The 14461-nt window shown below is 43.9% G+C and overlaps 1 protein-coding gene across 18 annotated transcripts in view; it reads right to left on the bottom strand.

Moving 5' to 3' along the window:
• Positions 1 to 6280: 6280 nt before the first annotated feature.
• SYNE1 (spectrin repeat containing nuclear envelope protein 1) overlaps positions 6281 to 14461 on the bottom strand; it is a 479099-nt gene continuing 470918 nt past the window's right edge. For 16 of the 18 annotated variants that reach the window (XM_044243752.1, XM_044243801.1, XM_044243842.1 and 13 more), the window contains one exon: positions 6281 to 7231. In XM_044243752.1, coding sequence (XP_044099687.1) covers positions 6991 to 7231 — 241 coding nt within the window. In that variant the 3' untranslated portion in view covers positions 6281 to 6990. The remainder of the gene's footprint in view (positions 7232 to 14461) is intronic. The other 2 variants (XM_044243862.1, XM_044243872.1) reach the window with 1 other exon arrangement.

The raw sequence follows: 14461 nt of genomic DNA, 5'->3' as shown, positions 1-14461 counted from the left end.
AAATGATATACAGGGTTATTTATTTCTCTAATATATAAAGCATTCCTCGGAAATTGTAAAAAAGTGAAAGAAAAACAAGAGAAAAGTAGAGGCTATGGAAGACAAATGAATAAAACACAGAGGTAACAAAAACAGAATCATCATATAAACAGGTCACAGAAATGCAAATCTTAAAAACAATGAGCTATACTGTTGCCCTCCGTTGGGCAATATTTTAGAAAAGTGGTAACATTTGGTCTAGCTCTTCCAAACTTGTCTGGGGTGTGGCACTCACCAGAGAGCTACCGACAAATACTGATCCTTAGGGCTCGTGATTTAATTGTCTTAAGGTGAGGCATGGGATTTTACATTTTTGTCAGTTCCCTGAGAGATTCTAATGTGCAGAATTTAGACATTGATAACTTAGGAATGATTCCCATAACTTAGAAATCACTGCTTTAGATTAGGGGGAGTGGGGAGTGAAAATACTGTTCTCTTCCCCATTGTGGGGGGTGGGGATTATAAATCACTACAACTTTTCAGAAAATAACCTGGCAAATTTATTGAAATTTACAATGTCCATACCTTTCTGATTCAGAAATTCCACCTAGAACAATGCTCTTACGGAACTAAAGGCAGCAATACCCAAAGATATGCATGCAAATACATGGAGTCAACAGCAGCATAGTTTGACAGGAAAAATCTGGAAGGAACCCACCGTTGAAGGAAGATCCTGAGGAGTCCAGTAAAATAAACACGTATGTACTGAGGTCTGCGGAACACTGTTAAGTTAAAAATGCAAGACACAGAAAAATAAAAATAGAGCTCATCTTTAAAAGCAGTATGTGTGTACTGTTTGAATAACGAAATCAAAAAGCATAGAAAGGTAACACCAAATAGAGAGAGGAATGAGAAGGAGGTCAGAAACTGTTCATTTTTCTTTAGGAAACAGGAAAATCTTTTGTAGTTCAAATGGTTGACTTTAACAATTAGCCTTTAAAGTAGACACTTATAAAAAAAGAGAAAGAAATGGGGTTTGTCTTTAGATGTATTAAAACTTATAATAGGGGCGCCTGTGTGGCTCAGTCAGTTAAGCGGCTGCTTTTAGCTCAGGTCATGATCCCAGAGTCCTGGGATCGAGTCCCGCATTGGGCTTCTCGCTCAGTGGAGAGCCTGCTTCTCTCTCTGCCTCCTCTGCCTGCCACTCTGCCTGCTTGTGCTCTCTCTAAATCGCTGTCAAATAAATAAATAAAATCTATAATAAAGTAACTGATATACCGTGCCAGTCAGTATATTAGTGGTTATATTTATATTATTTACTATATATCTATGTTATATCAATATGTAGTCAGATATAATATAGATATATACATTATAACTTTGTAGCCAGATATAATATAGATATACACATTACGCTTGTAATCAGTTTTTCCATGTAATTCCATATACTGTTATAATTAAGACAGCAATGGAAAGACAGATCAACAGCACACCAGAGTCCAGAAGAAAAATCCAGATTTATGCGAATACTTATTTGATGCAATGGATAAGTTTGTGGGGGAAGATGGGAAAATCGCTTATAACAAATGTGGGCTCTGTGGCCAGCGAGGGAGAGTGAACCAGTCCCAAGATGGAGAAATCTAGGGCAGGTGGTGGCCTAGAGCCCAGAGTGGTACATGGCTAATGAGTTTTCAGGTAGCACAGCCGTCCTGCACCTGAGCCGCACCTGGAGGGCCCTGGCCCGGACAGACCGCGCCCCTGCAGTTTCCGGTCAACCTGCGAATCACACGGAGGTGGGGAAGGGGAGGGAGGTGAGCTGTGCTGGGGGGGGTTGGGGTTGGGGGCACCGCTGGGAACGCTCGGCAGTGTTGACAGCTGCTTGGCAGCCTCACTTTCCGAGCTCAGCAACTGCCTCAAGAATGTGTCCAGCAGGATTTGGGCCTGGGCTTGGAAAGCACATCTGTGAGGCGCCGACCCTACTGTGGGGCAGGAGGACCCGGATTTCTTCTCCACCGCCTGTGGCACTGATGCAGTCCGTCATGGGTACCGCAGCCTACCAAGGACTGTCTTCTGATAAATGAGAGTTTTCAAATTGTTATGTTCCTGCTCCTGTATTAGGTAACAGGTTTAAAAAAAAAAATGGCAAGGTTGATTTATTTTCCTGTGACCTTTATATTTTAGAAGGATTATACCCCTGTCCCAACTGGCTTCCTCGGCTCCCCAGATTAAATGTTCCTCCTCGTTCAGCAAATGGTATGGGGTTACAGCATGTCGCTGTGTTTTTTATTAGCAATGCTCAACTGTCCGACTTCTCCAGCCTTCCAAGATTCTCCTTCCTCAGCAGTTCCAGTGAATTCCTCCGGAGCCTGCCCTTGCCCAGTGTCCTGCCCAGTGGCAGGAAATGCCCCCGATTCACCCTCTCCTTTCACTGACTCATATGAATGAGGATTCTTCCCCAAATTCAGGCTCCTCTGTGGCATTCCCAAATGGATTCCTGAAAGAGATTTTTAAACTCTGAGGGAGATGTCAGTGAGAAGCAAGGAGCTGAAAAATAAAAGCTATTCCTTTTCAGTTTCATTGTCTCTGGATTAATGGAAGTCTGACAGTCAGCCTCTTACCACAGTGTATTATTAAATCTAAAACAGAAACGACCACTCTTGGTAAAATGTCCCTTCGCGTCACCTGAACTTGGTGCTGTTCACGACAAACGGCTTCCATGCCCGTCCATCGCCTCACCTGCCCCTGCGTCCGCCGACGAACACTCACGCTCTTCAGAAACACACACGGGACGCCTGGGTGGCTCAGTTGGTTGGACGACTGCCTTCGGCTCAGGGCGTGATCCTGGAGTCCCGGGATCGAGTCCCGCATCGGGCTCCCAGCTCCATGGGGAGTCTGCTTCGCTCTCTGACCTTCTCCTCGCTCGTGCTCTCTCTCACTGTCTCTCTCTCTCTCAAATAAATAAATAAAATCTTTAAAAAAAAAAAAAAAAGAAACACACACGCCACCGTCACATAGATCAGGTGACGAAGAAGCAAAAAGAAGAAATTTGCTGCTAGGAAATGACAAAGACAGATGCAATAGATTTAAGCTCCCCTTTCTCCCCTAAATCAAACACTGTTTCTGTTTGGTTCCCTTCTAGTCTCATTGACCTTGAACCCCGGTTTCAGGACATCACTGGTGGAGCCAAGTACACATTCTTCCATATTCAAAGGACCTGTGAGGGTTGCACAAGAAGGGATGGTGTCCCTCCTGGCTGAGACCGGCCTCCTGAGCTCTGGCGCAGGTCACGCACCACAGTGGGCATTGGATAAACACCGTGACAGGGAGGGAATGTGCTCTGCCTGGCGTGTCTGGACCTATTCAGGGCGCCCTCCGGGCCTCTTGCTTCTCCACAGTTCCCCGAGGATACATCTGGTGATGCCAGCCCGGTGGGCAGCGGGGAAGGAAGCCCACCCAGCGTGGCTGGTCACAGGCTCACCCACACCAGCGCCTGGAGACCCTGTGTTTTTGGCCACGATCAGCTTGCATAAAACAACCCACTCCACCTCTCTTTGCTTTACGGTATCTTCCGTGGCTTGTCAGTAAAGTTCTTTAGCTTTAGTTTCTTAACAATTGGCCCCGGATCATAGGCTGTAAATCAGTTGACCACAACCTGCCTTTTTGAACAGGAAATCCCAGACCTCAGCTTGCTGAATTTCTCATCCAAGCCTTTTGAAGGTGTCTCTCCTCTCTTCGTACAAAAACAAGGGAAGCTGCTGCCACCCCATTTTCCAGGAGGCAACACTCCTGCTTCCCAGGGGCGGTTTTCCCAAAAGTCTTTCACTCTTCCTTGGAATTTTCATGAAGTCTCTACTTTTAGGTCTCCAAGCCTTTACTTCTCCATGTTAGCTCTACAGGTTTTTCTCTTTCCTCACCACTTCTAACTTTTCCCGGTTGTCTGCGCAATCTCACCACGTTCACAGTCAGCCAGTGGCTCTGTGCCTTGCCCCTCCTCGTCCCCCACTCTTGGGATCACCGGCTACCGCCAGGCCATAGCAGGGCCCTTGGCAGTCTTTACTCCAAAAATGAGGGCCCTTTTGCCCCTTCAATATTCTTTTAAACCCCCTCCTCTTGTCCCCAAACATCCTTTCTTTCTTACCAGGGTTGGCTGGGGTGCAGGTAAGGGTTCTCCTGATGCTGTCCTGTGTCCCCTTTCTCAAGAGGCAGGTAAGAGTGTGAGGGCTCCAGGCAGATGTACCAGCCCCACTGGTGGCTGGCTTGGTCCTTAAGAGACTGGTCGTATCACCCCCTGGGGAAAAACCAGGACCTCACGGCTTTAATGTTTCCACCCGTCAGGACTTTCCACTTCTGTTCTGTCCCAACGTTGGATGAAGTCTTCAAAAATTAAATAGAAATGCACCTCACCCATCCCTCTGGGTGCTTCACAGGCTTATTTAGAAAGGCACAGAAAGATTAGAAGATTTTTCTTAGTCAAACCCGAACTTTTTTCTCAGCCACATTTAACACTTGATTCTTCCGTGATGGGAGATGCCTGGTCAGTCAAGTAATCATAACGCGGAGAAGCAAGGACCCTGCTGTCTCTTGATGCTGGTCTCCATGAGTAATGTCTCCTTGTGTGGCGATTTTCCTGAGAGCAGCAACATTTGTTTGTTGTAGGGCTGGACTGCCCCGACCCCACTACTTGGGAGGAGCAGCGGGGAAGTGAGGTAAGAGCGTGGCCCCATCTCCTCGAAGGGCGCCTGCAGCTCATTCTCTGCCACAGCTCACAGCCTTTCCAGAAGCAGGAGGATGGGAAACTAACACAGGTTTCTCTTATTTAAAATAAGAACAAGTCAACTCTGATCTGTTCCCTCAGCGACATTCTGGGGAAAAGAGATAGGAATCATCTGACAGTAGAAAACAGAATGCTCGGGGCACCTGGGTGGCTCAGTGGTTAAAGCCTCTGCCTTCGGCTCAGGTCGTGGTCTCAGGGTCCTGGGATGGAGCCCAGGGGAAGCCAGAGGGAAGCCTGTTTCCTTTCCTCACTCTCTGCCTGCCTTTCTGCCTACTTGTGATCTCTGTCAAATAAATAAAATCTTAAAAAAAAAAAAAAGAAAGAAAACAGAATGCTCATGTGAGGAAAATTCAGTAGGGGGAAGTCTTGAAGATAGCCTAACAGTGGGCAGCGAAGTCTTCAGGGAGTCGGTGGCTTTGTGAGTTGAGTCTTATCGGAGAGGATAGAAAGAGTGGTAAGAACAGAACTGTGGAGGTAAGAGGGGATGGGGAAGTTCTTTTCAACAGTCAGGCTAAAATCATGTCAGGTGTCTGTTTCTAATGCAAGCCCCCAGGTCATACCCCCCAGAGATGGGATGAGAAGTTCTGTAGTGACCCCGGGAACTGGGAGAACTAATAATCCTCAAGGAACCCTAATTGAGATGTCACTCAGGCTACAACATCATGGAAACCATGGCAGGCAACTTCAGGTTGAGTACCTCAGTTTGGTTTAGATTCTCCAAGTAGGATTTGTGCACTAAGTGCCCACAGGAGTTAGACTGGGACAGGTAGTGGGCAGAGTTAATAGGATATAAAGGCAAATGTAAAAACTGTCCCTTCGTGCTCTTCAAGTGACAGCAGCCACGTCACCCCTGCCATGATTGGTATGCAAGAGTATATACCCAAGGTACCAGAGCTTTCCATGTTCAAGGGAAGCCTGAAACCTGGGCTTTATACAAATCCTCCTCTTCCAGCTATTAAAGGATGGATTAAAAGTCCATGAGCACCAAGCAATTCCACGATGGCCGCTGGCTGGCAAGATCGGAGGGGCAGAATAAAACCTTATTATATTTGGACTTGAATGGTGGATGAAAACTCTATTTCTTCTAGCAGGTAATGAAAAGCAACAGAAGGTTTTGGAGTAGAGTAGGGATGCGAACAAGAGAGCTTTAAGAAAAGCCACATAGCTGGTGAGTAGCCTTGGGATGGAAAGGACATGTGCTCTCCGTGAGAAGGTTAATGTGGGGTTTCTTCCAACTGGGCAAAGGGAATGGAGAAGAAAGGGGGCTGTGAAAAATGCTGGGGAGTCAAAGGTCAGTGGATTTAATTAGCTGTGGGAAGGGGAAAGGGAAAGAAATCATCCAGAGTCCTTTATGTCTAAATGTGCGCTACCTGCGATCATCTTTTTTTCTTTCATATATACTTACGTTTCAGCTTCTCTTATTCTCCACAAAGGATCATTTAGGTTGTGCTATGCTAAGTGCCTGCTTAGTATGTAAATTTAGAGCCATTTCTCCAGGGGGGGAGGAAAAAAAAAGCACAGACAAGATATTTTATAGTATCTATAATAAATGCAAAGAAATCAATACAAACAAAACTTGGCTTTAGCAAACTGTACATACATAAATAACTTTTCTTTGACTGTAACATTCAACTTTTTTTTTCACATAAAGCCTTTCATGATCTTATTTATTACATCCAGTTTTTCTTTATACCTTTAAAAAAAGTGCCTTTAGATTTACAGCTTGTGCTTCTAAAGCAAAGGTTAGAATATCATGCCCCAAAGGAAACAAGGTAAAAAGAAAGGTGCCATATAAGCTCTTAAAAACTGTATGTTACAAGGTTCTAAAATCTCATCAGCACTGGTTGGTTGGTACATTGCTCGATGCCAACATGGCTCCCAGGAGAGTCCTTTATTGAATGGACGGAGCAGCGCCGTGGGAGAGCTGCTCAGTCTAGTGACGTCTTGGGTGTGCATAGGATGAGCCAATGGCCCAGAATTCATGCGTCCAGAGAACGTTGGAGGTCCTCAATCTCTTTAGCGCTGAGGCTCAGAGTGTGTCTGTCTGCTCTCCTCCTGTCCTTGTTCACCATCCACCTTCGGAGCCATGATTTCACCCACGGGACATGGAGGAGAGCTAAAGCTGCCGCACCGAGGGCATTCGCCAAGATTCGGGTCCTGTTTTTGCTAGCTTGGGATCGCGTTTGGCCAAACCCTCCTTATGCTACCAGCACCGCTGCAGATGGCGTCTGCTTGGTTCAGAGCGGAGGAGGGCCGTTTGTGTATCGGAGCATGGGGTGGAATGATCGGGCAAAGTTGTTGGAGAGGGCACAGCTGTAGTCCTCCTCTGACATCGGTACGAGGCAGGCGAGCCCGATGAGGAGCAGCAGGAGAAGCTGAAGCGGAAGAGCCGCTCGGAGGACTCTGAACCAGAAGGCTCGGCCGGACCGAGCGGGCTGAGGCTCAGAAAGGGAGGAATCGGAGCCACCTTTTATGGACCTGAGAGGAGAATCAACATAAATAACTCAAGTATCTCCAGTGTTGGATGGATGCTGCTTTCTGCTTCCTCACCTTCCTGAAAGCTAAACCCAACCCGTCCTGGCAATGAGCGGGCGGCCTTCTGTAGTATGCCCGCTTGATCTCCCCACCACCACAAGAAGAGTTTTTTTTTTTTTGGACACATCACTGATGAAAAAATAAACATTTAGTCAGTCAACATAAGGCAACTAATTGGTTTCAAATCCCATCCCTTAATTTGGTAAAACACTTTCCATCCACAAAGATAACTGCTCTACACACATCCGACCAGCATAGATTAAGCAGATCCAGGATAATTAAAATGTGGATGTTTGATGCAGGACATTTTGGTTTAAGGGTATTGGTAGCACCCTTAGGCAAAATTAGTTGCCGTCAGAATTATGCAAACTATCCCATCGTGCCATCTTGGATTGGCCAAAACCTATGCAGCAAGGTTAAGAACAGCGGCAGCCATTTTGAAGAGAGTCAAAGTTCAAATAGTCTTAGAGTAGACCCTGGTTTCATCTTGCACTGAATCAGCATCTGACCCTGAGCCATGTGGGTCCCAAAGCTGTCTGTGAAATGGTGGCAGCAGAGTTATCCTACAGAGCACTTGTGTGGGATGGCGTAGATTCTAGGCCAATCCTATCTATTGCTAGCTCTGTGACTTTGGGAAACAGACACCATTTTCGGAGAATAGATGATCTTCTTGAAGGCTCCTTCTAGACTCACAGTTCCAAGTTTTCCTATCTACTTCCATTTTCCCTTCTAATTTTAAATAGTACACTAGAGATTAAGTATGAATTTCATCATTCTTAAGAAAGACTGCAAAATTCTGAATATGGAAGTGAAGTCCTGGGTGAGGTACACTATTTTCTCTTTGTGAGTATCCACTAATGTCTTATGTGGTTATGAGCAGAAAAGCCGTAGAAGGAAATGGTATTTACAAGAGGCATTTTGTACACACATACACACAAAACACTCCACGAACAAAAAGAATATATGTACCAATGAGACACATTCCCCCATACCTACTATGAATTTCCTAATGGTGATAATATCACTAAGTGTTATAATATCACTTAGGGTAAAGACACTGAATATGAGGCCACTGGAGAAATAAGAAAGTTTAAAAACTATATTGGTTACTCTACATTTTTCTCATAAGAAAACATTATGTTTCCAGGTATCCTAGAAGCCATTAATTTCTGAAAACAGATTACATTCATATCAGTGAGGGATAAGGGGTGGCACCAAAGAAAATAAATGTTAAGACAAAAAAACAGACACAAATCCCTTAAAAGAGAACAGAGGGAGTACTCGAAGCTTTCTTGTTACACCATCATGAGACAAGCAGCGTACTCCGGCAGGAGCTTCAAACAGCCACATACCACACTGTGTTTCTAGAATGGTTCTTGCAGTTTCATGAAACAAACAAACAAACAAAACAACCCACAAACAAATTGTTGGCCCAAATTGTTGTATTCTTGTCCAAGGTCTACGACTAACATCTGTGTAACCTTGAACAACTCACTTCACTTCTGAGTGTCAATAGCTTCAAACCTTCCAAATTAGATTAGATGGTCTTCCAACTTGAAAGTTCCATATTTTATACATTTTATGTCTTCTACAAGTTGGTCAATATAGGCTACCAACTGGGAGGCCCTAAGAGTTTAATCACCATCTAGTGGTCAAACTGATTAACTGCCCTTAATGCTCAGGCCACCAAGCTACTCCTCATAAAGGGAGTAGGAAAGGTTGTATATTTTTGTGAAAATATAGTAGAACATACATGAAGTATGTCACATATCTATTAGTGGAAGGAGAAAACAGAAACTTCTCAAGCTTCCAGATTATAAAATATTCATGTTGAAATATCTAGGGAATATCTAGTTCATCTTCTAACTCCATACATAAGTGGCTAAGGAGGGTTAACATTTACTCATCTAATCACTGGGCAACACACTAAGCATTTATCTTATTCTCTCACTTAATCCCTTTGATAGTCTCCATGTGCTCATTACCGTTAGCGATGACGAAAAGGAGACTCAGATGAGTAGCCGGCTCAAGGTTATACAGTTAGCAAGTGGCAGCATTAAGATTTCAACCCCGAGGGGCGCCTGGGTGGCTCAGTGGGTTAAGCTGCTGCCTTCCGCTCAGGTCATGATCTCAGGGTCCTGGGATCGAGTCCCAGGGGGGCGTGGTCTCTGCTCAGCAGGGGGCCTGCTTCCCTTCCTATCTCTCTGCCTACTTGTGATCTCTGTCAAATAAATAAATAAAATCTAAAAAAAAAAAAAAAAAAAAAAAAAAAAAAGATTTCAACCCTGAGATCTTTAAGTCCCAGAACTTGGACTCTCTGGATCACTTGCCCCAAATCACACAGTGAAATGGAGAGCTCTAGCAGGAAGCAGGGTTCCCAAGTCATGCCCTACCACCCTCTCTGCAACATTTTGTTGTTTGATGACACGAATGAAGGTCGTCCAGGCCATACTCACATATCTCACATGTAGAAGCAAAGAAGACAACACTTGTATCCTAAAATATCTGGAGGTGAGTGGTTTCCTTGGGTCTGAAATAAATGCTTCTAATTGTAAAGCCTCAGAGTATCCCACAGACCAACTTAGTATTATGGACATAAGAGCATTTTGCTTTGAAGCTATTGTACAATCTTGGGCAAGTAACTTAGTCTGTCTTGTCTTCAGTTTTCTCATTTGCAAAGACAAGGGGTGCATTAATTTTCTCAAATCATTTTGGGTCTGACAGTGTATGAATTCAATGGTTTGCCTTAAAGTGTGTCGAGAAGAACGGGACAGTCACCCATGAACTCTGGATTGAATTTTCCTTCACTGTATTTTTCCTTTGAGCTGAAAACATGCCCTGGCAAACACCACTCATCACCTGTCCCTGGGTGAGTTATAACAGGAGCACCAAAGCCAATTCTACATTTCCTCCTTATTCAATATTTAAATAAAATGAAGTTGATTTCTAACAGTCTCTTTCTTTCGAAGACAGATATTTAAGGACATTAGTTACGGGCAAGTCTGTGCATATACTTAACAGTACAATTTGACTGACAGTGGCGAATAGCCCGTTTGTCAATTATTCCCTTCTCTGCGCAAGGAAGCCAGAGATCAAGATGAAAACAGGGGCTGCACTTTGACAAGTCCGCTCCTGAGAAACACTAGAAAGGTCACCATCTTTGGAATATGGGCTCATGTGTTACAGAGTCTGTTGAAGGACATGGCACATTTAACAGCATCAGAGCATTTCTTATTAAAATTTAATTAGCATGTGCCTTCTAACGTTGAAGAATGCTAACCTAGGGAGAAGTAATGGGCTGAGATAGGGACAGAGAGAACACACAGTGCTGAGCGAGCTTCCGTGCAGTTGGCTGCTCTTGGAAATGTCTACTTTACCTACTGAAATAAATGCCACCCCCTTGGGACAATTATCAGGGTATCAACATGCCCAAAATTGCCTCTCCTAGGCCGAACCTGTACTAGAGCTCTTAGTACCAGCAGGATAATGGTGCCCAGTAAAAGGGTACTTTTAATATTTATCTATTGACCTAAGGGCACCTGTTTCCAGAGTCTTGGGAAATCTGACAAGGGAAAGAACAAAGACTACTCATTAACTAGTCACTCATCACTCTCCGATGGCCTTATTACATAAATAGATGCGAGCTGAGATTGTGTTTATAGAGGAAAAATGAAATGTGTGAACTTATCCAAGAAACTCAGTCCATGGAGCTGTTCCAGACAATTCTGCCCAGCAAAAATGTGCTTATTCTCTCCAAGTAAATATTTAGTTTATCATTTTTCTCTCTCCCCTCACTCGAATTTCTGGGTAAATAGCTGCCCAGGAGTTGTTTCATCTCTTTCCCTAAATACATACAGTTGTGGAAGAAGGAAGATGGTAGGGGAAGAACCAGGACAAAATAACACACCATACACAAGAAAGGATGATCCAGGGATTGCAAAAGCCTGAAGAGTTTGCACAAAGTAGGACTCATCTCAAAAATTTTATATAATCAAGGAGAATAAAATGAATTACTTTTGGGCATCAGTTATTTAAAGGCAAGTGAAGAGAAACTTTCAATGCATTTTGTTCCTTGTTTGCTAACAGTGGCAGTGTCCTAATAGGAATTTATTGTGAGAAAGTAGCTAGGTTGTATATGATCTTGCTGTCTGCTCTAGTGTGGATGGCCTTTGTTCCTTGGATGTGTGGTTCAGAAGACAAATTTCCAGAATCAATTTAGGATTTCAGTCTTCTTTTAAAAAAAAAAAAAAAAAAAATGACCCGGCTCGTCCTAAGCCTTGGGCAGCCCAAGGTCTAGAACTGTTGTGTAAAGGAGCCCTCCCATTCTCTGGCAGAGGGAAGGGATTTACAAGCTAGGATCCAGAGTCAGGTCGGCCTGATTCAGATCTATAATCTTCGTGCCTCTGATCCTCGGCATCCCTGTCTGTGATTTTGGGAATACAGCCATGCCACGGGGTTGTGATAAGAGTTAAATAAGATGCCAGATATACAATGCTTAGCATAGTGCTTAGGATACATTAAGCGCTAAATAAATGTCACAATTTACCATTATTAACTTATCATCATTGGTTTTTTTTTTAAGATTTTATTTATTTATTTGACAGAGAGAGGTCACAAGTAGGCAGAGAGGCAGGCAGAGAGAGAGGAAGGGAAGCAGGCCCCCTGCTGAGCAGAGAGCCCAATGCGGGACTCGATCCCAGGACCCTGAGATCATGACCTGAGCCGAAGGCCGCGGCTTAACCCACTGAGCCACCCAGGTGCCCCTTATCATCATTGTTAAAGCAGAGGCGTGCTAACTCATACCGTGAGAGACTGGTTGTATATAGCCTTGTCTCCCAGGAGAAGGGTCCTGATTTCTTAGTAGTTCTTTCAAAGACGTGATACATTTGCCAAAGTGGTTGACCTTTTCCTGGGGAACACTGGGAGTGCATACCTCAAAATATCAGAAAAGAAACATTGGCGCTTTACCCTACAACTGTTCTCAGCCTTGGCGGCCAGCCTGTCCTAGTACTACACCGGTATAGCCCGAGGCTCTCTGAAAGCCTAGGGATAAGTAGATCCCATCAGAGCCTGACAAAAGACTTGAAAAAAAAATTCCATAAGAAATTGGACAGTGGGGGCACCTGGGTGGCTCAGTGGGTTAAAGCCTCTGCCTTCAGCTCAGGTCATGATCCCAGAGTCCTGGGATTGAGCCCCACATTGGGCTCTCTGCTCCGTGGGAAGCCTGCTTCCTCCTCTCTCTGTCTGCTGCCTCTCTGCCTACTTATGATCTCTGTCAAATAAATAAATAGAATCTTTAAAAAATGCTTATTTAAAAAAAAAGAAACTGGACAGTGTTTACAGTAAAGTGTTCACAGTTTTTTGTTTTTCCCTTTCCTTTCATATGCTGCTTCTCTTTCCACCTTAGTTCTCTGTGTAGAAGGTGACAGAGACCAAAGGTGTCTGAGGAAACTTGCATGTTTGAATATTTAGAATATGTTTTAGAATTTGTGGTTAACTTTTGGAATGAAGTCATCACTTCACTCTATCCACACTATAGAGCAATTTCTCCTTTGCCTTGCTGGGAGCTGGAGTAAAATCTTCCCGTGTGTCATCTTTAAATAATCGACAGTAGAGTTGGGAAGACTTACTGGTGATTGCGTTAGATGATTTTAAGTCAAAAGCAGAAAAATAAAATGCAGCTGGACCACCATAAACATTCCTTCTTAAATCTATTTAATCTAAAAATGATGAATGATTACTATGAATGTCTTTCAAATGTTCATAATTTTCAGGGAGTCTTGAGGAGCTCCTTGTAATGGATTTGGGAATCTGCAGGTTCTGACACATGGCAAGGACCATGTGGTAGTGATTTTGTAAGCCCAGAACATAAATGTAGTAGGAATACAGTAAATACTGGCATCAAGTTATATGTAGGCTTAGAATATTAGATACGAGGACACAGAACTGTAGCTATAAGATCAACCTGAAATGATAAACAGCAGGTAAACAACTGTATCGTGAACACCAGACCTTAAACAACAAAAACAATGTAAGAACCCCCTTCCTTCAAACGGTTTCTTCCAGCTCAGCCTCTTTCCTCTCTTTGAAAGAATATGTGTCTACCATTTTCCATGGCAGATCGCTGGGGTCAACATTCTAAACTCTGTGTGCCTTCAAATTTGCTGGACCAGTGCAAGATCAAACACAAGGTACCCTCAAGTCTCAACGTAAAGGAACACCATGACAGCTTGGATAATGAATGAAGTTAATTCTTTCCCAGCGGACTCCGCATTCCATTGTCGGGGTTGGGTGCACCCCAAACAGAGGTGCCAAGAAATTAAGAAGTCCAAGAATGTTCAACCACAACCTGGCTGCCAAGGGGTTTGATGACATCTGCCCTTCAGGCGTAGATCATTTGTATTCCAGACCCTCTACGGAGCAAAGTAAACACTGTGCTGTGTGCTCAGAAAGATGTTAATAAATAGCGCTGGGCAGAGCAGAGCTGAAAGGCACCTGTGGATGTCACAGGAAGAGGGTGGCTGTCCCAGCCGCAAAGCCCCATTAGGAGACACACTGAAGCACCTGCTGCCCTAGAAGATGATGCCTCGGACATTTTCAGAAGACCCATGTGACTGAAAGAATTGGGGCTACAGACTGATGTGATATTTAGGAACCAAAAGGTGGTTGCTATTGGCGTTGTATAGTAACGTAAAAGACCATCATTGATGTCAACCAAAGAACTGATCTCTGGCATCCTAAAAGGACTGCAAGAGGGACACTGCCCATCTCTGTTCATGGCGCATCAACAATTGGTAGTGGACAAGATGGACAAAATAATAATCTGTCTTTAGTACGTGATTGGCTTTTCTTCACAGGGGACTAAGAGAACATCAGAGCAGCTGTAGATCTCCATCATTATCTTTAAAAATCCTTGTGAGCTTTTCTCCATTCATATTTCATTATTGATGTATTATAGACAAAAAAAAAAAAAGAAAACCCACAAAACTGTCATCAAACCAAACCAAAGGGAAAGAAAAAAAAAAAGCGCAAGTGAAGGCTTAAAACCAAAAAGCACATCAAAGTACATTCTGTATTGCTTCAGCTGAGTAGGAATCACCAAATCAAACATCCAGTCCCTTCATCACGCAGCTGGAAAATGAAAACTATTACTCAGGGATCGCTTTCAGCTCT

Source organism: Neovison vison, chromosome 1, assembly GCF_020171115.1.
Source record: "Neovison vison isolate M4711 chromosome 1, ASM_NN_V1, whole genome shotgun sequence".
NCBI classification, from domain to species: domain Eukaryota; kingdom Metazoa; phylum Chordata; class Mammalia; order Carnivora; family Mustelidae; genus Neogale; species Neogale vison.
Note: the sequence above shows the minus strand (reverse complement) of the source record. Positions and strands in the feature narration are given on the sequence as shown.